The sequence below is a fragment of the Squalius cephalus genome (assembly GCF_949319135.1).
Source record: "Squalius cephalus genome assembly, chromosome: 16".
NCBI classification, from domain to species: domain Eukaryota; kingdom Metazoa; phylum Chordata; class Actinopteri; order Cypriniformes; family Leuciscidae; genus Squalius; species Squalius cephalus.
Window position 1 is genome coordinate 28,699,068 of NC_137137.1, and position 23,799 is coordinate 28,722,866.

Here is a 23,799-nt window from a genome sequence, read left to right on the forward strand (position 1 = left end):
CTGGAGCCTAAATTATTCATACAGGAAGGACAGCTGTGCCTCAAATAAGGCTGTATCAGGTCAGGGATCTTTGTGAACATACAATAGTGTTATGATGTCATTACAAACATTGTTTATGTAAAGATGAGGAAGTCCTGGGGTTGTATAGACAGAATATAGACTGTAAATTAGAAAATAATGTTGATTATGATACACCATCAATACTTTATATTGGTTTATTGGTTTCATGGGTGAAACAATAGCTTCTCTTGAATATAAATTATAGATGTAATGTATTTTAATTTGTAAATCTTTTTTAGCCATATAAATAATGTGTATGTGTATTTGTGGTCATTACATAAGTCTATTGGTGTGTTTGTGTGCGTGTGTGTGTGTGTGTGTGTGTGTGTGTGTGTGTGTGTGTGTGTGTGTGTGTGTGTGTGTGTGCCCCCCCAGGGCACGGATGACTGTACCTGTTAGGGTTACACTCATGAAAGATTCACATGTCTGATCACTTCCTAATGACTGAGTCCCTGATTAATTCCTCTTCCTGTTTTAAAAATTCACCATCTCTTTATTTTTCTTTGGAAGTCCCTCCACCACAGTCAAATGTTTGTTTGTTTTCTATTTGTTTTTTTTTTAGATTAACAACCCATTCTTATCTGAATCATCTGGTAATGTTGTCAATATATATTTTTAAACACCAATTATATGCTGAATATCTAATGCGGCTGTGTTGTTTTGTCTGATTGCTGCATTAGATGTTTCCACAGTCAGACTGTTTACCTGGTTACTCACAGGCTTAAATTCTGCTCTTTAATCCTGTGTGTGACTGTATGTGTGTACTCTGTCAACAAAGAGAGCAAGTAACACAATGCAACCTGAATCAAAATCAAATCATTAAACCTGATTTGTTCGGTTTGACTAAAAGCAAATAACACTCTCTATTGAAAAAAATAAAATAAACAATTTTGTTTAAATTGTATTTTCACTTGACAGAGTGAAACGCATATTGGCAGAACACATACTGGCTACCTTTACTGACAGAAATGATTATGGGTTTTATTCATTTTTCTGGTAGTTTTTTTGTAGTGCATAACAAAAAAAAATTCGGTGGGTTGGTATTCGATTTGAAAATTTGACATTCGAATATTTGGGGTTTTTTGTTGTTTTTTTTGCACACCTGGCATCCCCCTCGAAACGGTTCTCATTCGCGCTTGAATATGTTTAACACATATTAAAATCTGGTGAAATACAATAGTCTTTTTTACAATTATCTTATATAGCCTAGCCAGTTTTAATAGGATGGACAGTTGAAGGAACCCAACCTCTTTATACTTAATAAATATATTTGCTTCTTCTTGGCCTACTAAAGTGTTCCTGCAACGGGAGTATTCTCTGGCTAGAGTGCAGAACAGCAGAGTGTGTGTGGACAGAAGTGCATGCCTGAGCTTGTATTTTGGGTTAAGCTGCATTGCTTATTGCAATTGACATTGTGGAAAATAGAGTAATAGAAACAAAATGTATTAGCCTTTTTACCCGTTATTATCAATCTAAATTAATCTCGTTTTTAATTTAACTTAATTTCGTTTTTCTTTATTTAAATTTCATTTTCTTTATTTAAATTTCGTTTTTCTTTATTTAAATGTACCCTTTACTATATCAGTAATTTGTTAGTCAGAAAAATATTAGACTACCTTAAAAGTATTGCTTAAGATAACTGACCTGTGTGTGTGTGTTTTATATCACTAGTGCAGTGTCCGTTCTCGGAGCATAAGCCCTGCCCGCGTGAGGCGCGCCGCTTCCCGCTCGCGCTGTGCTGTAGTTTACTAAAGGTTTATTCATTCTGAACGTGTCGCGTCTCGCATGTCTATCTATATTGCACCAAATGCGACACTGCACTCCCTTGTGAAGTCAATTGGATGAACGGTTCTCGAAATAATCAAAATGCAAACGGACAGACAGACACATAGAGAATACTGCCTTTATTAGAGAGAAGAATATGTTCAGCCCCCTCTCTCTGAAGCTTCGAATATTCGATGTTCATTACTACCGAAGCTTCGAAGCTCAAAAAATGGTATTCGGACCAGCCCTAGTATTTTTTCATGAGTCCGCTATGTTAGCGATTATAACATTATCTAGCTTGTTTGGTACTAGGTTGCTTGTTTAATAGCGTTGCTGGTTGGTAGGTCACCCACTACAACTAACTCGTGATAAGCCTATGTGTGAACTGATATTAGGCTAATATTGTAGATCTGCTGTTGTGTTGGGTTTTGCTTAGTATGATGTTAAGTGACAGATTAGTGGGCTTGTTGCAGTTAAATATCTAAGTAAGAAACGTCCTCTGTCCCATATGAAACCTAAAATACTGGAGGACACAAGATAATTGAATAATTATAATGGCCAGATAAAATGACAGAGAAAAGAAAAACGGACATAAGGCCATTTTTCAGTGCACCAAAACAGAAAGTACAAAAAGTCCCCATATTAAGGTAATTAATTAAGGCTAAACATCTTTATAAGAAGGGTTTTTTTTAGGCATGGTCTCCATGCTTCACTAATAATAGTAGTCAGTAGGGGTGTAACGATTCGTTTTAACAACGATTCGATTCGTATCGCGATTCGTGGTTGTCGATACGATTCAAGGACGATATTGGTTCTTTTAGAACGATACGATCCGAAACGATTCAGTGACTTGAAATCGATTCAGTGACTTTTTAGCCAAAAATTCTTGAAAGGGAATCAGGTATCAATTAATTATGCTCGTGCAATTAAAGAGTGCACGCTACGAGCACAGTATAACGATGAGAGGACATGAGATTTCGTTTTTCTGAGGTGAGAGACTTTATTTCGTGACAAGTTATGAAAATAATGATAGAATAATGACACCGACATATAGCCTGACAACATCATCTGACCGCAGATACTGAATCTGGACAACACGTTTTTTCTAATTTAAAACGTAACTACGTTGCATGCTTGTAGTTTATTTTGTGCTTTATATATCGGCTAGTGAAACGATATAAGCCTGCAGCGCGCGCTGGCGCATTTGCGCGTGCAATTGAAGAGTGCGCGCTACTGCAATATAGCGGCTGAGAGGACAGGAAAGTCCGTTTTTCTGAGGTGAGAGACTTTGAGCTGCTTGTTGTCTTTGCGCTGCTGCTGGCGCGTCACGCATGGCGATCACGTCACAGATAGGCAGACTGAACCGAGTAACGTTTAACGCCTTTATTGCCGAGCACAGATCGATGTAGTTGGATCATTAAGAATATAAATCAATACATCGATGTAGTTGTAGAATCGTTACACCCCTAGTAGTTAGGCTTTCCTCTGTGTACACATATCCTTACAAGTTTTGTCTATTATTTGTGCCCACGGTGGGAGGAGCCATGGTGGAATCTTGGCTGATGACACCAGGGGAACGACAGACAGAAATGGAGCTGATGGAAGAGGAGACCAGGGTGCAGACAGAGAGCTAATGGGACTAAATGACACCAATGGTTTTGAAGACTAAGGCGGAGCCACTGTGACGAGCATTCGAGGTGAAGCCAGGGTGCCAGAGGACTGAGGCGGAGCCAGTGTGACTGAGGACCAAAGCGTAGCTGGAAGGAAGGCGGAGCCGAATGGGTGTAGGGATGAAGCATAGCTGAAGGCCTGTAAGTCCATGCCACAGACAGGGTGACATCTAGTCTCAGCCTCAGACGTCACGCCTATGAACCGTTGGCTGAACAACTGACGCATATGGCACACTTATCTGGAAACACTTCAGGAGTTTCGAAGTCGTCATCTGCTTGGTTGAATTTTACAGGATGTCCGGTAGACGTGTCTGTCACATTCTTTAACGGTCCGCCTGGAAACAAATTGCATGACGCCAAATTCCATGACGCCAAACCACCGTGTGAAAGAAGAATGCCGTTGTGTTTACAATTGTGACAATGGCCGCTTACCAGGATCAACTAAACGCTGAATTTTCAAAGTATGTGAAGTTCACGGCTCCATTGTTCCAGTAAACTTGCACAATGTTCTTGAATGAATACTTTATAGATGCATCCTGGTCTGTTATTGTAGGGACATTGACTTTACATTTTCACGCCCCTAAACATGATGCAGAACAAAACGAACTGTGATTGGTTGCAATACATGTTAGCCAAACGTCCTCTTGGGCAGGCCGTCAGTCTGAAGGTCGGACTACGCGAGACTAGGTGATGTCTGACTAAGGTGGAACCGGAGGGACGAGCGAATGCAGTGGAGGCGTGAGGACAATGGTATCTAGTGGAGCCAAGGGAGGAAGGAGCCAAGGTGGAGCAGACAGGTCGACAGGCTGAGGTGGTGTGATGGACATAGAGGCTTGAGAGCCATGAGATCAACTTGACTGGGCAGAGCTGGAGAAACGTGGCAGATCCACACAACTGAGTGGTGTCAGGGGAGAAGTTGAGGGGCTGAAGGTACCAGCAGAGGCGGGGCTGACGGAAAGGTTAAATCATGAAAAGAAAGCAAGAGAGGGAGGCTGAGTAGAATCAGTGACGATGACAGACTTTGTACAGGGCAACAAAAAAAGGCTTTATGCTGGGCAGGACCAGGGGTGATGAAGACATAAAAGACTTAGAGCTGGGTGTGACCAGCGGCGACAATGAAGCTGAGATTGGAGACATAGTGCTGGGCAGGACCATCGGGGATGGGAGACTAAGCAGAACATCCAAATGCAAATCTTCATAATAATTATATTATTATGACAGAGGCCAGTTTTAGCTCACCCTCAGCGGTGGGATTGTGGTCGGGGTTTTCCTCCATTCCCTCGTATACCACTAAATGTTCCATGGCAATACACAGTGATGCCACCTTACACACCAGGTCAGAGTCACAGTTGGGCTTGCGCTCAGGGGCAATGATTGGCTCTGTCCACATCTCAGGCTCTGTTTTCCTCCTCCGCTTTGCTGACAGTAAAGGGGGATACATCCACCCATGGTGTGTATTCATCTAAACTCCAGCAGGTACCCCTTGGAAATCAGGAAGCAGAGGTATTCATCCATCCACACTGAAAACCTTCCATTATGGTTAGGTCATTGCACGTTGCTTGGTGGCAGATGTTAGGAAACCTCTCCACGTAGTCTACTTGGTATACTTTCGTCCACCCTGGAAAATAAAAATTATGATTCCTCCCTTCGGTCTCTTACAGCTTCGTGGCGCAACGTTGATAGCTGCAACTTACAGTTTCTTTTGAGGTCCAGTATTCTGCCAAGTTCTAGTCTGATGATGATAAAGATGAAGGTAATGAAACCAAACTGAACAATAACTGTTACATTTGTCACTTTTAGACATAATGCACGGGTTCAATATACTGTTACACATGTGCTCCCTTTCAAAAGCTACACACAATGCTGCGCAAACAGCGCTATGGGGAAAAACGTCTTCATTTGGCTGCTTGTGAACACGTGTGGCAAACACCCCAAAGAATTTGGCTTAAATAACCTCTGATGATGGTGTCATCGGAATGCGCATATCAGAGGCTATAAATAGATGTGTTAAAGGTGCACTCATCAGGTTCTTTTGTCTTCAGAACCACTTTGTGTGCCGTGTGTGCTTTTCAACCTCTTCTCAAACTATCCCTTTTGCTAGGAGTTAGTTTTGTCAGGCAGGAATAAAGCCTTTCTCACTCTCTTTCTCTTTCTCTACAACGAAAAGAAAAGAGTTGAAAAAAAGAATCATGTTGAGAGAATGGCGTTCACAACACAATGGAGTTCTCCATTAAAGTGCTTCACGATCATCTCACATATCGCAAGTCGATCTGGCTGAGGAGCGGGAGACTGGTCCTTCCCTTTCTCTCGTTCTCTCTTCAGATGACATTGTCCTCCTGTCTGAGGATGTAGGTTCTCTTGTCAATAAAGAAACTAGTGGCTGATTTTGGCCCAGCCTCAAAAGTTTGAGATTTAATGCCAAGAAAAAAGTTCTCTCTCCTGCCCAGAGGACAACATATTTAGGGATTGTTTGCACCATGCAGGCATTTGAAGTTTACATCACTTTCAAAGTGTTCTAGGTCTTATGGCAGCTGTGTCCATGGTGATTTCTAAAAATCTATGCTTATAGTAAGCGTGCACTTTGTAGAATCCATGTTTATGGTAAGGGTTACGCGCTGCGGGCTTTGTTCCCTTTCTTTGTGGCTCAGACCCCGGTTCCTTACCTTGGGTCCCACACTAGGCGCGTGTTGTCGTCGCAGATGCTTCCCTGACTTGCTGGGGAGCTGTTTTAGATGGCCGTCCAGCCCAGGGGATCTGGAGAGGCTGTCATCTCGATTGGCACATCAATTGCCTCGAATTGATGGCTGTATTTCTTGCCCTAAAATACTTCCACCGGCAGTTAAGAGGCTACCATGTCCTAGTGCGGGTGGACAATACTGCAGTAGTCGCTTATATAAATCGCCAGGGCAGACTGCGTTCGTGCCGTTTGAACAAACAAGCACAGCAGGTTCTGCTTTGAACTCGGGACAAGTTCCTGTCCCTCAGGGCGATTTACATTCCCAGAAGCATGAATGTGGGAGCAGATCTATTGTCCAGACAGGAGGTCACACATGGGGATTGGAAGCTCCATCCCGTTGTAGTCAGTCAGATCTGGGAAAGATTTTACAAAGCAGAGAGGGACCTCTTTGCCTCACATGAAACAATGCAGGTCCACCGTGCAAAGTTCCCTGTACTACTTGCTGACTCCTCCAGCCCCCCTGAGTCTGGACACCATGACCCATGCGTGGCCCAGGAAGCATCTATATGCGTTTCCACCGTTCGCTCTGCACCTGGGAGTCCTGGCGAAGGTCTGTCAACAAGGGTCATGCCTATTGCTGATATCGCCTTGTTGGCCGACCAGAGCCTGGTTCTCAGAAATAATATTTCTCCTGACGGCTCTCCGTAGGTGATACCGAACAGGAGAGATCGTCTGTCTCAGGCGCAGGGGACAATATTCCATCCCCGGCCCGAGTTATGAAATTTTCAGAGATCTAAGCATCTAAGTGATGCTGGACTTTCAGAGTCCCTCCACTAGAAGGATGTACGCCCTTAAGTGGCATGTCTTTGAAAGGTGGTGTACTATACATCATGCAGAACCAGTCCACTGCCAGATTATTTCAGTGATGGAGTTTCTGCAGGAAAACCTGTCAGCAGGCACATGTCCTGCTACTCTTTGGCCCTTTTAGGGTATGAGGGCATGTTCAGGATGTTCTTCAGACAAAATGACCTGATGAGCGCACCTGTCACACATCTAATTGTACCCTCTGACGTCATCATCAGAGGTTATTTAAGCCAAATTATTGGCCGTGTTTGCCACAAGTGTTCACAACCGGTCAAACGAAGACGTTTTCCCCCATATCGCTGTTCGCGCAGCATCTTGTTCTTGCTTTTTCTGGGAACAGGGTTGCAGTCAAGTAACCCGAGATGTTTTCTTTCTCAACTGTTTACGTTCACTTAAGACATAAATGACTGTTTATTAGAATACTTGAAAAGATGGGCATTTTAACACATAAGTATGTGTATTTGACCGCTCAAGCCCATTTACTTTAATGTGCGGTGCAAGAAATCACAAGATAAGCGGCACAAGCCTTGACACATTCATGTTGCCAGATCTTGCTAGAAAAACAGCAAACAAGCCCACAATAAACTGAAATAAATCCAAATGCTTTATGCTGAAAATAAGACTAAAATATCAGAAAAATATTTATATGGGATGCTGAAGGCTACTTATGCATAACCATTGCGATAATAAATACACATACTGTATGTTTGTGGAAAATACCAGACACTGCTTGAAGAACATAGACAAATCATACATGATTATAATCGTGTATTTATTTGGTTTAATGTTTTATCCATCTCTCTCTTCCCTGTGCCTTTATTGATACCTGACTAATGCATCTACATGATAAATTACACTCTTCCTTTCTGTCTGTGAGCTCCCTCTGTTGCTCTGGCTGAAAGGATAACAGTATAGTGAGAAGAGATTACTCAAATCTCCTCAGATCACATCATTTCGTGGAAACTTAATAAATGCTCACTCTTTCTATATGTCTAAAGAAATGTGACATAAACATGATATTTTATAAGTATTTTTCTAAATGTATAAGCCTTTGGACTTAAAAGCCTGATTGGAGTTTGTTTTGTGCATTCTTGTGATCGCAAATAAATTGAAGTAGGTGCACCTGAATAGAATGAGACCCCATCAGTACTTTATATTGGTTTATTGGTTTCATTGGTGAAACAATAGCTTCTCTTGAATATAAATTATAGATGTAATGTATTTTAGTTGTCAATTGTTCTCTTTTTATGTGAAATGGTAAATACCAGTTTGCTTCTGCTTGATTAATGTGCACTCCTGACACAAATGAATAAATTACAGTCTCTGTAAAATTCTAATGTAAAACATTGGTCAAATATCGATGCTGGAATCTTAAGTCTTTAAGTAACGACCAAACGTAAATGACTTCTCTTTCGCTGCTTATTGCATTTCAACGGTTTTATAAATCACTTGTTTTTAAATCGCAATGCTTAAAAACACATGCAAACGATAAGCTTTCTTTCTTCAGCACAGTAATGTCACATGAGTGATAGTCCGCGATATAGAGATGATAGTCCAAAATCTCTACCGGTTGACAAATTTCTATCGGTTAATCGTGTCTACCAGTATATCGCCCAATCCTAATTGGAAATATTATTTAGCAATTTTAATTCAACTTTCTCTAAAAAATATTTTACATAATATTACCTTTGATTTAAATGTCACTATAGAAATGTTAGGTTAGGGTTAAACAGAAATTCTTTGCACAGTATACATACTACATTGCTAGAACAATAGAATAGTATGGCAGTATGCTATTCTGAACAGTCCATCTTGAATCCACATAGAAAATACTGTAGCAAGGTATGCTGTATGAGAAGAAGTAGGCGGGAAGCGGTGAACGTTCAACGTATTTTAATAATTATAAAACACAATGTAAAGTCCAGGCCTGGTCATCTTTCATCCTTCACTGTCGTCGCTCCTCCTGTTATGCTTCCGAAGCACCTGCACAAGTGGCGCTCATCAGTAATCACGTCACCGGCCTTGCGCCATTCTCTCACGGCCCTTGGCCTCATCATGCTTGCCACAGATACATACTGTAACAGTATTCTTTTCATTACTTTTCTAGAGAAAGGTGGTTTAGGGGATGAGGGGATACAAGAGCAAAATATGTAAAGTTGGAAATGAGATACAGAGAAAACAACAATCACTTTTCCTTTAGTAACAATCCTCATAGTTTGTCCCCTGAAAGAGACGGTGATTACAGCGAATGAACACAGTGAGTGAAGTAGCGCTGATCCTCTTAAGAGACTCATTGATGCCTTGTCAGTCTGTGTCCAAATAAAGCTGAGCTTTATGGTATTTATAGGAAGAATCCTGTTCTCTTGTGGAACTCCTGCTTGTGACTTTGAGGAAGGATCTGGGACAGACATTAATTTCCTCAGAAAGGCAAACACTGTTTTATCAATTTGTCTCAGAGGGTCAACAATATCTTTGGAACCTTTTTTGAATTTGGAATGAAATGTGATTGAGCATTTATAGGTATTTAGACTTTGCCATCTTGTCGTCAATACTGTGAATATAAAAAAATATCATTGTAACAGGGGAGCAATGAAAAGTAGGCAGAAACTGGAATCTATTTGCAGGTGTTTTAATATTAGGAACAAAATGGCAAACTAGAAACACAGAGAGCAAGACAAAAAGGAACAAGCAACCATTACATACAACAATTGACAGAGAACAAAAGAAAGACAAGGGCTATATGAAGTATAGACACAGGGCTAACAAGGGTGACAAGAAAACAAGGCACACCTGGGAGAATGAATATGCTTTTCCATAGGGGCATCTTTAGCCCAGGCCCAGAGTGCGTGTGCCTGACCACAACCCTGCGGAAAAATCCAGCATAAACCAGCATAAATTCAATGTTGGTCCAGGCTCATTTATGCTGGTTAGGGCTGGTATAGTGCTGGTGTAGCTGGTAGATTAGTCATGCTGTTCTCAAGCAAAACTGAACTGGTGTATCTCGTTCACCAACACTACTGCTTCCCATGCTGGCGACCAGCAAACCAGCAACCAGCATCTCATGCTGGTCCCAACATGCAAAACAAACTTTTTTTTATGGTGACCAGCTATGCTGTATATTTCTGGGGGCAACCTATTTTACCATGTTTTAGTTCATGCACACATTCATTCTTAAGCTATGCCCAGTATGCTGAAAATGGCTCTGGTTTGCATGCCTGGATATCGCTGTTGGTTGTTTAACATTTTTATTGTAACACAAATATTAAATGTTTTATCTTATATATATCTTACTTCTCACTTTTTGGCTGTTAAAATGGAAGCATGTTGGAATTCATGCTCTTCTTCTGTATAAAGTAACAATCTTTCTTTGATTTGATTGTCATCAGCATCTTAGTCATTTTGACATTGAGAAGCACTGATCAGCTCATGAGATCTTGGCGTTATAAAATATCTTATAGCAGCAAAGTATAGTTATTATTTGGCAATTATTTCATGACTTTTAATAGACACCTCGGAAAAATACAGAGGTCCAGACCTCTGGAACCAAAATGGTGTGTGCTGCTATACTAACTGTAACATTGATCCACTGGAGGTTTGCAGAACCCAAGTGCAGTTTAATATTATTCAAAACACGATCAAACATAAAAAAGGCATGACATGGACATGGACATGGAATACACATGGCTAAACACACAAGGCTAAATGACAAGACAAGGGACACCTGTGAACATAATCAAGAGAATTAACCAATGACTAGACAGGACACATGGCAGGCTCACAATACTAGAACAGGGAATCACATGACAGAGACATGAAACAAGACCATGAAACAAAACCAAAACAAGACATGACACTAACAACTACTCAGAACACCACAAGCATCCACCTAGCAACCAGTGGCTCAACACTCACAATATCATAGTTTCATGGTGGTGAGATATTATAAAATATTATCCAATTTGCTGTCAATTTAGTTGGGCCCCCTCACTGCTTTCTGCTGTCAATCATCTGGCACTTAGAGCTGTCTTAACTGGATATTGTCATCAGAAATATCAGTATACAAAAATGTGCAGCAATGCTGCAATTGAAAACATTCTAGAGTCCCTTGTCATAAAATCATATAATTATGATGGGTTAGGTTTTTGCTGCAGTTCCACATTTTTATACCAAGAAGGTTTTTTACGTGACTAAGATAGAGGTACTGTTAATATAGAAACAACATTAAACATTCTTTTGTATCTCTAATCACCTATTATTTAATTGTAGGTCTATAATTTCCTTGATTTTGTGTTTTTCTTTGTGTTTTAGAGTTGTCAATTTTCAAACCAAGAATGGTGCCACACCACTATACCTTGCATGTCAGGAGGGCCACCTGGAAGTTGTCCAGTACCTAGTGAAGGACTGCGGGGCGGAGCCAAGTATCAGAGCCAATGATGGGATGACACCATTGCATGCTGCTGCCCAAATGGGACACAACACTGTCATTGTCTGGCTGGTGAGCTGCCTTGTTGGATGAGTTCTTTATTATTTAAAGTATACAATTTCAAATATGTTGTTACAGAATTTTCCCGGGTTCAACACAAGTTAAGCTTTATTGAGAAAATGCTGATTATCACAGAAAATTATTTTCACTTTGCTGAAAATATACATACCACATATACGTACAAGTTCTCCAGCAAAAATAAGCAAATGTTACAGAAATACATCAAAATCTGTGAGCATTTCAAATGAAAAATATAGAAATGTATTTGTTTCGTTATTGTTGTATAACTAAAACTTCACATTTTTGGACAGCTTTAGCTCCTTAGAACACCTGAGTTTTCTGTGGTTTTCCAATAGGTTGAGAACAAATTTTCAAATGAATTGAGACTGATAGCTGCTTATAGTTGAATTGAACTTGATTAATGGACTTGGCAATACTGACACAGTTATCGAACTGAATTGAAATAACACTGAGCTAAATAATAATGACGCTATTATCTTCTGTAAAGCTGCTTTACAGCTTTGTCCTGTTGTTTTACTGACTTATTAATGTGAAGCTGCTTTGAAAGGATTTATATTGTAAAAAGTACTTTCTAAATAAATGTGACTTGACTACTTTATCCTTCATTCTGTATAATTACTTATAAAAAATTGGCATGATTTTTTTTGGCTTCTATAGATGAGTTTCACAGAAATCAGCCTAGCTGACAGAGACAATGATGGGGCCAGTGCCATGCACTTTGCTGCCAGCCGTGGCCATTCCAAGGTTCTCAGCTGGCTCCTCCTGCATGGAGGGGAAATAGTGACAGACAGCTGGGGTGGTACGCCTCTTCATGACGCTGCTGAGAATGGAGAGCTGGAGGTATGTAAAAGAAATCACCATGAAAATTACTTTACATTAATGTTTCTTACATCTCTCTTGCCATTCAACATATGATGCAACTAAATGCAACATATGATAACAGAGTCATTGTGGTACAAATTTAGAGCAACCAACCATTCAAATTGTTTAATCTGAGATAATGTGGCCCGCCAGACCCCGCCGTTAACTATCTGTCCCTCAAAGACTGTGTGACTTCGCCACAAGATTTTTTGTCCTGCAACTAACCGACTAATATAATTTTAGTCGACTAAGCCTCTTCTAGTCTACTAACATCAATCCTACTAAAGTCAACTATTAGGGGGCAGCCCAAGTTTTTAGTTGTCTTTTTCGGTTCTCGTCTGTTTCGTTTGTGGATTTGATGAATGATTATTCCTGTGATTCTCCACATTTCTCCTACGCGTTTAGTTTGATTATTAAAAGATGATTTAACTGAAATTCTTTTTTGTGCGTAATTGCTTACCACAACAAGTTGTGACAGAAGAAACCTTAAAAAAGAAGAAATAAGGGGATTGCCACAAACTGTTTATTTCAGAATGAGCCCTCTTTGGAGGAATATGTGGAGCAATTTCTAGGACTATACCAAAAGGCATGCTGGGATGATGAGACACTCTAATACATCTTCTGGAGTGGACCAGATGACATTCTTGGCCAGATACTGCTGTTTAGGGAGGATCACAGCCCCTTCGCCAATTTAATCAATTATGCCTTGTGGGTATGAGGATCCTATCTCATCGATGGAGTCGTTGATGAAAACACTATCATCTCCGACTCCCCGGAACCAGCCTCCACCAGCCATCTCTCTGACCGTTCCAGATGGGACTCATCTTCTCAGCCCAGAGTGAGACAGAGACAGAGCCAGCCACAGAATTTGTCCTGGAGCCAGAGCCAATCGCCAGATCCGTCCCAAGGCCACTTCCGGCTCCACCTTGGTCACTCATCGTTCTGGTTCCATCGCGGACTTCCGGGCCTCCGGCTGTGCCTCAGCCCTCCACCACCTCTTCGGCTTTGCTGGGCTCCTCCTTCCCTCCAGCTCCTTCTATGTTTTCACTCCGGTCTTCCGGGCTCCCGTCTCCACCTTGGTCCGCATGCCTTGGACTTCTGGGCCTGCGATATCGCCCAAGACCATCGCACCCTCAGCTCATCCTGGGTCTCCACCTCTTCTGGCTATGCATTCGTCAGTCGGCCCCCGGCCACTGTCTGAAATGTCCATCAGAGGTCCACCCCCCCTTTGCCGGCTTCTCCAGTTCCCTGTACATCGCCAGCTACTCATCCACCTCCAAGAACCCCCCTCCACCGTACACAGCTAGATGTGGCTTTCAGAAGGATTTGTTAGTGCACTTGTTAGTTTTCATTTTGTGCTTGTATTTCTATTTCCTGTGTTCCTGTGTTTTTTTGTTGACCACATCAAGTTGTGACAATTGAAGGAGACTTCCAAAACAAAATTAGGAACCTTTAAAATAACAATTTATTATTATTAAAATAAATACATTCTCAATAAAGAATTAGTAAAAAAATAAATTAAAATTAAAATTAAGTAAAAGAAAAGTGTTTTTATGTCATAACTTAAAAACATTTAAAAACATTATGTCATAACTTAAAAACATTTATGTCATAACTTAAAAAAAAAAATATATATTGTATTAATTATTGTATTATTGTAAGATTATTGTAAAGCAGGTTGCAGAAAGCACTGAAGTTTGCACAGAAGCACAGTATACTATTCGTTGTAACATGATCCGTCTGAGGGTAGTTGACAGAAAAAGTGAGGCACAGAAACAGTCAGAGAGTATTGTCTCTTGTTTTCCACCTGAGGGCTAAACGCATGACAGCTGTCATTAAAAGAACCCTTTTACTGCATATATTTTAAAACCACTAATACTTTACTCAACTGTCTTTCTCAAACTCTCAAATGTCAACAGACAAACATTCACACCCTACAGGAAGAGCACACACTCTTTTAACTGATGATGTTTTGGCAAAAATATGTGCACAAAAAAAAAAAAAAAACATTTTTCACAAAAAAACATACTCAAGTAAAAGTACCATTACATTCCAAAAAATGTAGTGTGAGTAGAGTAAAAAGTACTTGTCCAAAAAACTAATTGAGTAAGAGTAAAAAAAAAAGAGTAAAAAAGAGTAGCTAATTTAAAAGTACTCATGAGTAGTGAGTAGTGAGTACTGAGCTGCGAATTCTACCCCCTTTTAATAAACACTGTGCACTACAATTTATAAAAAAAAAAAAATTGCACATACTGTAATTCACATTAGATTTTGTTCTTTGTCAGAAAGATTGAAGAATATCTATCATCCATCTTTTTAAAATGCATCAAATCAGTACACTCAACACCATTTAAATCATATTATTTGGGGGAAAAAAGCATTTCAAATTAGGCGAAAGGCCACTGAGCCTGAGCATGCTTTTGTTGCACATAAAATATCAATATTCATAACCTTTAGAAACTCATATGATAGTTCAGCATCACACACCATGAGATGGGTTAAATAGAGAGATTAAAAAATACCCAATTTCTCTCCAAAATGGTACCAATTTTAGTGTTTTGATAAATGAGAATCACTAATATTATCAGATTACCTCACCTAATGCACTGAAAAAGGCTAAGATAGTAGGCTAACACTAATTACACTGTAATTCCATGCTTTTAAATATGTTACAATTTAAACTTAAATGCACATTGTTCTAGAAGGGTGGCATCATCCCTTACATTTTACACGGCTACATTTACTCACATTGTAATGCTGATAATATAATTTGTAAGGAAAATTGTGCATTAAATAGGGAAGTTATATCCGGGAAGCTTTTACAAAAGAAACAAACACACACACACACACACACACACACACATGCATGTCTCTTTGTAGTCTCGGTGAAGCTGTTTTATCAGCAGCATCCACACACACACACACAAAATTGAACATGAAAAATGTTTTTGCGCAAGTGCACTTGCCAAATGAAGACGGATTGTATGAAATCTGGATCAATCAAAAAACGTTGTTTATTAACGAGCTGTAGTCCCGCACTGACAGAAATGCTGTCAAGTCAAGTCAAGTCATCTTCATTTATATAGCGCTTTTAACCATGTAGATTGTCTCAAAGCAGCTTTACAGAGATAAATGTATAATTTAACGTAAGATTGTTTTGGCTTTATAGCGGTTCTTTAATAAAGTTATTTTCCAGCTAAAGTTGGTTTTGATTGATTCGCTTCCGTCGCAACGATCATTTGTTATTAAATTAGGGCCGCCAAGACGACACCATTCTCTCTACACAGACTTTAAACGCAATCCTGTAAGAAACGCTGATGGCGTTCAGATGCGCATTAAGAACGGGTTCAATAGTTATGTGCGTTTGAATATATGTGTGCAGGTTTGGAATTCCCTACAAACCAAGCCTAAACAAATTACTGGTGTTTCCTTATAGTTTTGATTCAGAATTTAATTTAATTTTATCAATTCGGGGTAGATACGCAAATTGAGTTTTCCCGACGACGCTTTATCTGTAGAGTGGGAAAGGGATCCTCCATAGGGAGAGACTAGTTGGCACTTCAGCACTGCGTTGACATCGGGTCCAGGCGAAGGTCCTTCGTCAGATCTGGAAACGGCCTGGATCCGGCAGGCTGCGGGAAAACCTTGGGATAAACAAAGACACTAAAATTAGCGTAGATGCCATTCTTCTCATGATGTAACAAGTACATCAGGATTTATGGGAAGTGTTCCCGGTTCCAGCTGACCTAATCTATGCAGCCTAATATTGAATTATAGAAGTCTATAATGTATTATGTGAATGCTAGGTCAAAGAGATGTGTCTTTAATCTAGATTTGAACTGACAGAGTGTGTCTGCTTCCCGGACAATGTTAGGAAGACTGTTCCAAAGTTTTGGTGCTAAATAGGAAAAGGATCTACCGCCAGCAGTCGATTTTGATATTCTAGGTATTATCAACTGGCCGGAATTTTGAGATCGCAATAGACGTGAAGGAGTATAATGCGTTAAGAGCTCGCTCAAGTACTGCGGAGCTAAACCATTTAGTGCTTTGTAAGTAATCAGCAATATTTTAAAATTGATGCGGTTTAATAGGGAGCCAGTGCAGTTTTGACAGAACTGGGCTAATATGGTCATACTTCCTGGTTCTGGTAAGAACTCGAGCTGCTGCGTTTTGAACTAGCTGTAGTTTGTTTATTAAGCGTGCAGGGCAACCACCCAGTAGAGCATTACAATAATCTAGCCTTGAGGTCATGAACGCATAAACTAATTGTTCCGCATTTGTCAATGAGAGCATATGACGTAATTTAGATATATTTTTAAGATGGAAAAATGCGGTTTTACAGATACTAGACACGTGACTTTCAAATGAAAGATTGGTATCAAAGAGCACACCCAGGTTCCTAACCGACGACGAAGACTTAACAGAGCAGCCATCAAGTGTTAGACAGTATTCTAAGTTATTACGTGAGGAAGTTTTTTGTCCAATAATTAGAATCTCTGTTTTTTCAGAATTTAGAAGTAGGAAATTACGAGTCATCCAATTTTTTATATCAGCTATACATTCTGTTAATTTAGTGAATTGGTAAGTTTCGTTAGGTTTTGAAGAAATATAGAGCTGAGTATCGTCGGCATAACAGTGGAAGCTAATTCCATGTTCCCTTTCGTCAGCAGGGAACTCCGACGCCTCGTCGGGGGAGTTCCCCTGACGAATTGGGATCACGCTAGGGAGACCAATTGCCTTCGAGTGAATTAAAACGAGCCAATGAACATTGGCATGCAACATTTGCATTCCGCAGCCCGCCTACCAGCGCGGGTATAAGCCCGGAAGCAAACATTGCATCATCGCTTTTTGCTTCGGAGCTGACCGGTTGTGTCCTCTCTGAGTGAATGAGCTTAAGATTGTATCTTTCTTACGCTCTACGAGTCTGCTGTTTCAGGAGGGGATCTCTCTGTGTTGGTGAGATGGCGCTTCAGCGACCACGCGATTTCCTGTCTGCCGGCTGCGTCTACACGGTAATTCAAAAGCTGTTTTCACAGCTGGTAAACGGTTGAGTGCGCACAGCGGGCTTGCAGTTTCCCCGCTGTGTCACCGCGTTGGATCCCTGTGTGCTTCAGCACAATAAAGAGAGTACTTTCTTCCTGAAAGAGCAACACGAGTGAAGATCGCGTCCTTTTCAGGATGACGTTTCACTCGTGTGTTTCTGGATGCGATCGTTTCCTGTCCTCATTGACGGCCACGACCGCTGTTTCACATGCCTAATCGGTGTGTTGAAGCTGCGTTCGTGGGTGGTTAATGCTCTCTCATGAGTGCATGACCACGTCGGCACGTTGTTTGTCTCCCCTTTTTAAAGGATCGAGCCGTTCAGCGTGCCGTGTGCCGTCGAGCGCCGGCTGACAGCGCGGGTTGTCACGGCAACTCAGCGCGCGTCATTCGGCGCTCTAGATGCGCGGCCGAGACTCGTGTGCCTCTACGAGGTTGAGTCCCATTTGCTTGTTCCCCAATTTAGTTCCTTTTCTAAAAAGAGGACTACTTTGGTTAATGAGCATTTGGTGGTCTGAGGGTTACAGTGCGGAACGTCTCGCCAGGTGAAAGACCCTCACGAGCTTCCTACTCCTCTAGCGCATCGCAAACATGCTGAGACTGTGTTCGTGGGTGGTTTATGCTTTCTTATGAGAGCATGACCACGTCGGCACGTTGTTCGCCTTGCCTGCAGGCTTGAGCGCTCAGCGTGCCGTGTGTCATCGAGGCGATGGCCACGTTCACTGTCTTGCATGCCTGGTTGACGGCCACGATCACTGTTTCACATGCCTAATCAGTGTGTTGAGACTGTGTTCGTGGGTGGTTCATGTTCTCTCATGAGTGCATGTCCACGTCGACACGTTGTTCGTCTCGTCTTTCTCGTAAAGACTTCAGCCGCTCAGCGTGCCGTGTGCCGTCGAGGCTTTCGGATGGGGTTCTGGTCCCTCTCATGAGGGACCGAGCATTTCATTCGGGGCTCCAGGGAGGACAGATGTCGATTGCTACATCGGAGAGAGGGCTGTTATACTCTGAAAATGATGCTGAGTTCCTACTATAATGGTGTGTTCTCATGCTGAAGGTTCAGACTTGACAGCCACACTTTCCTGGGCTATTCTAAAGTGCCTGGATGTGTGTGAAAAATTTTGGCAGTACGGAAGCTTTTTGGTGCCAATATGGCAGCCAAACATGCCTAAATCTGCAAAAGTTTTTCCTCTCTCACTACCCCTGCACTTTCACTGCACGTGGGTAGTTCTGACTCGGGGTGGAGCTGCGCTTAGTGACTGACCGTGATTAGTCACAACGCTGGCCCTTGGTCAGACGATGTCCACACTAGTGGTCCAGGAGCGCCTCAAAACCAGCCCGCTCAAAGTTGTTTCCCCCTAGCAAAAGGTAGGGAAATAACTCTGAGAGAAGCGACCAGAGTATGTGACGTTCTGCTCTTCGGGAGTGCGTGTCATCACCACTCCTTCCCCCGGGGGAGGGCCGGGTGGAGAATTTTGTTCTGTTCCGCCGCTGGTCATCCAGTCAGCGGGACCCAGTTTGAGCAGTCCACTTCCTCTAAGTCGCTCACGGGCCCAGCGCTCAGATGGCAGTGAGGGCTTCGGCCTTGTCACTCTCGTCTCTCGCTGGGTGAGGCGGAAACCAGGACTCGATGCCCCCGGGCCTCGCTCCTCGTTTCCCCTCACGGTCGAGACTGGCAGTAAAATAAGACCAGTCTCCTCCGTCCGAGAGGGTCAGAATGGCAGTGCGCGCCGCCCCTGAGCTGCGCCACTCTCGTTCCCCTCTCCCCAGCTCTCAGATAGCAGTGGCGCCACCCCGGTCACGTCACTCCTGTCTGCCGCTGGGCGGGAAGGTACGGAGACCAGCAGCTGCCCTTGGGCCTCGCTCCTCGTCTCCTCCCCTTCTCTCGCCAGGCGACAGCCCGCAGCAGAACACTCTAGGGTCTTCTCTGCCGTCTGTCCCCGGGTGGAAGCAGGTAGGTGTTGTCCAAGCACACACCCAGGCCCCGCTCTCGGCCTCTACAATGCCACCGGAGCCGTGTCCCTGCCTTCCGCCTCGCTGCTCCTCCGCGGGGACGCCGGCGGTGCGGGTGGGCTCGTTGCGGCAGTTTCTCGGAGCCTGGCTAGCGCTCCCGAGGCCGTTGCACTGGCTCATCCACACCATCCGGCTCGGCTATGCAATTCAGTTTGCACACCGGCCTCCCAAGTTCAAGGGCATCCACTTCACCCGTGTGCGTCCAGTGGATGCTCCTATCTTGCGGAAAGAGATCGACGCCCTGCTGGCGAAGGACGCGATCGAGCCGGTCCCTCCAGCCGATATGAGGTCAGGGTTTTACAGCCCTTACTTCATTGTACCCAAGAAAGGCGGTGGGTTACGGCCAATCCTGGATCTGCGAGTATTGAATCGGGCCCTGCACAAGCTCCCGTTCAAGATGCTCACGCAGAAACGCATTTTCGAATGCATCCGTCCCCGGGATTGGTTTGCAGCGATCGACCTGAAGGACGGGTACTTTCATGTCTCGATTCTTCCCCGACACAGACCATTCCTTCGGTTTGCTTTCGAGGGTCGAGCATATCAGTACAAGGTCCTACCCTTCGGGCTGGCCCTGTCGCCCCGTGTCTTTACGAAAGTCGCGGAGGCGGCCATTGTTCCCATGAGAGAACAAGGCGTTCGCATTCTCAACTACCTCGACGACTGGCTCATTCTGGCACACTCGCGAGAGATGTTGTGCGATCACAGGGACATGGTGCTCCGGCACCTCAGTCAGTTGGGGCTTCAGGTCAACTGGGAGAAGAGCAAACTCTGCCCCGTGCAGAGGATCTCTTATCTCGGTATGGAACTGGACTCGGTCGCTCAGACTGCGCGCCTCACGGAAGAACGCGTCCAGTCGGTGCTCAACTGCCTCAAGTCCTTTCGAGGCAGGTCAGCGGTTCCACTGAAACAGTTTCAGAGGCTCCTGGGGCATATGGCAGCCGCAGCCGCAGTAACGGCGCTCGGTTTGTTGCATATGAGACCGCTCCAGCACTGGCTTCACGATCGAGTCCCGAGGTGGGCGTGGCAGAGCGGCACGTTCCGGGTCAAAGTCACCCCGCACTGTCGCCAAACCTTCACCCCTTGGTCGGATCCTGTGTTTCTACGGGCCGGAGTGCCCCTAGTCCAGGTTTCCAGGCATGCTGTGGTATTCACAGATGCTTCTGCCAAGGGTTGGGGGGCCACGTACAAAGGGCATGTAGTCTCGGGTCTGTGGACGGGGCCCCAGCTGCATTGGCACATCAACTGCCTAGAGTTGCAAGCAGTACGCTTGGCCTTGTGTCGCCTCAAGGGGTTTCTCAGACACAAGCACGTACTGGTCCGTACGGACAGCACTGCGACCGTTGCGTACATCAACCGACAAGGTGGTCTGCGCTCCCGTCGTATGTCGCGACTCGCCTCCCACCTCCTCCTATGGAGTCAGAAGCATCTGAGGTCGCTTCGTGCCGTTCATGTCCCAGGGGAATTCAATTGTGTGGCCGACGAGCTTTCACGTCAGCCTCCCCTTCCGGGAGAATGGCGACTCCATTCCCAGGTGGTCCAGCTGATTTGGCGAATCTTCGGAGCCGCACAGGTAGACCTGTTTGCCTCTCCGGACACGACCCATTGCCAGTGATATTACTTCCTGACCGAAGGAACTCTCGGCACGGATGCCCTGGCACACAGCTGGCCCCGGGACTTACGCAAAGATGCGTTTCCCCCAGTGAGCCTTCTTGCACAGACCCTGTGCAAGGTCAGGGAGGACGAGGAGCAGGTCCTTTTGGTGGCCCCATATTGGCCAACCCGGACTTGGTTCCCAGAACTCATGCTACTCGCGACAGCCCCTCCTTGGCCGATTCCTCTGAGGAACGACCTTCTTTCTCAGAGACGGGGCACTCTATGGCACCCGCATCCAGACCTCTGGAAACTCCATGTCTGGTCCCTGGACGGGACGCGGAGGTTCTAGATGGCCTGCCACAGGCAGTGGTAGATACCATCTCTTCAGCTAGAGCCCCCTCTACGAGGCGCCTCTACGCTCTGAAGTGGAACCTGTTCGTCGGCTGGTGTTCTTCCCACGGGGAGAACCCACGAACTTGCCCGATCAGAGTCGTGCTCTCCTTCCTACAACAGGGGTTGGAGCGAAGGCTGTCTCCCTCCACCCTCAAAGTGTATGTTGCCGCAATAGCCGCACATCACGATGTAGTTGAAGGTAAGTCCGTGGGGAAGCACGACCTGGTCATCAGATTCCTCAAGGGTGCTAGGAGGCTAAATCCACCTCGCGACTTGCACCCTGTACCCTCTTGGGAATTAACTTTTGCTTAGAGCGCTCCAAAGTCCTCCTTTTGAGCCTTTGACGACAGTTGAGCTTAATATCCTGTCCATTAAGACAGCGCTCCTGTTAGCATTGGCTTCCTTCAAGAGGGTAGGGGATCTGCAGGCTTTTTCGGTCGACGAATCGTGCCTAGAGTTCGGGCCTGGCCTTTCTCATGTTACATTGAGACCCCGGCTCGGATATGTGCCCAAGGTTCCTACCACTCCCTTCGCGGACCAGGTAGTGAACCTGCAAGCGCTGCCCCAGGAGGAGGCAGACCCAGCCCTAGCTTTTCTCTGTCCCGTCCGGGCCCTCCGGGTTTATATAGACAGAATGCAAAGCTTCAGGACCTCAGATCAGCTCCTTGTTTGTTATGGAGGCCAGCAGAAGGGGAAGGCTGTCTCCAAGCAGAGGTTAGCCCACAGGCTAGTGCATGCTATCACCAGGGCTTATGAGTCCCAGGGTGAGCCCTGCCCACCCAGGTTGCGGGCTCACTCCACTAGGAGTGTTGCCGCTTCCTGGGCTCTGGCACAAGGCACCTCGCTAACAGACATTTGTAGAGCTGCGGGCTGGGCGACACCGAACACGTTCGCTAGGTTTTATAGCCTACGTGTGGAACCTGTTTCCTCCCAAGTACTTGCTATGGCCAGTAATTAGAGGGAATAGGTTTGTCGGCTTGCGACGCCATTCCGTGAGTGGATACGTGCGTCTTTTTGCTCCGTTGGTTACCCAACAAACGGCTAACCTCGTGAGTTCCTCCATCACCCCCTCCGGTGCCAGGCGTTGCGGACCGCCGGCACCAGGTCTGCTACCTTCAGTAAGGAGTTGTTAGTAGACTGGGTGCCTTTTCCAGTGGTCCCTGTGGTGACCCATGATTGCCACGTGCAGTTCAGCCGTGTCTTCCCCTTGACAGACTCATTCTGTCGTCCCTGTTGAGTACGCTCCTCACTCCTCCGGACTGGGACTACCTTCAAGGACTGCCATATGTTTCACTACCCTACGTGGTTAGTACATGTGTGTATTTGAGGGCCTTCCTCTAGGCTGCCTCAGCTTCCGCAGCGTTCACCCCCCATTATTATTTTCCTTGGGGACGGGCACGCTTTCCCAGTGTTAACCAATATCCACTGATTGGGTCTTGCGGAACAGCAGTGTGATTCCCTAGCTAGCTCCCGCAAAATTTCTGGAAACTGCTGCAGGGCTGTAGCTTAGCTGGGCGCTGGAAGGGGCCAGCACCATGGCGTTTTGGTAGGGATCCCAATTCGTCAGGGGAACTCCCCCTACGAGGCGTCGGAGTTCCCTGCTGACGAAAGGGAACGTCTCGGTTACGTATGGTAACCCTCGTTCCCTGAGTCCAGGGAACGGAGACGCCTCGTCCCGTCGCCATGTTGCTGTACCTTCGCGGAGGGCTGGACACTGTTTGGCTCCTCAGCGAAAAGCGATGATGCAATGTTTGCTTCCGGGCTTATACCCGCGCTGGTAGGCGGGCTGCGGAATGCAAATGTTGCATGCCAATGTTCATTGGCTCGTTTTAATTCACTCGAAGGCAATTGGTCTCCCTAGCGTGATCCCAATTCGTCAGGGGAACTCCCCCGACGAGGCGTCTCCGTTCCCTGGACTCAGGGAACGAGGGTTACCATACGTAACCGAGACGTTTCCTAATGATATCTCCTAATGGTAGCATGTACAGAGTGAACAGCAGCGGTCCTAGTACTGAGCCTTGTGGTACACCATACTGAACTTGTGATCGATAAGACATCTCTTCATTTACTGCTACAAACTGATAACGGTCAGATAAGTATGATTTAAACCATGCTAGTGCAATTCCACTAATGCCAACATAGTTTTCTAGTCTATTTAAAAGAATGTTGTGGTCAATGGTGTCAAACGCAGTACTAAGATCGAGTAACACTAATAGAGAGATACAACCATGATCGGATGATAAGAGCAAATCATTTGTGACTCTAACGAGAGCTGTCTCGGTACTATGGTATGGTCTAAATCCGGACTGAAAATCCTCGCAGATATCATTTCTTTCTAGAAAGGAACACAGTTGTGAAGA

At 44.5% G+C, this 23,799-nt stretch overlaps 1 protein-coding gene across 4 annotated transcripts in view; it reads left to right on the top strand.

Annotated features, from left to right (window-relative positions):
• espn (espin) overlaps positions 1 to 23,799 on the top strand; it is a 106,184-nt gene that overhangs the window by 14,086 nt on the left and 68,299 nt on the right. For all 4 annotated transcript variants that reach the window (XM_079896413.1, XM_079896412.1, XM_079896410.1 and 1 more), the window contains exons 3-4: positions 11,344 to 11,530; positions 12,197 to 12,379. In XM_079896413.1, the coding sequence (XP_079752539.1) occupies positions 11,344 to 11,530; positions 12,197 to 12,379 (370 nt within the window). The remainder of the gene's footprint in view (positions 1 to 11,343; positions 11,531 to 12,196; positions 12,380 to 23,799) is intronic.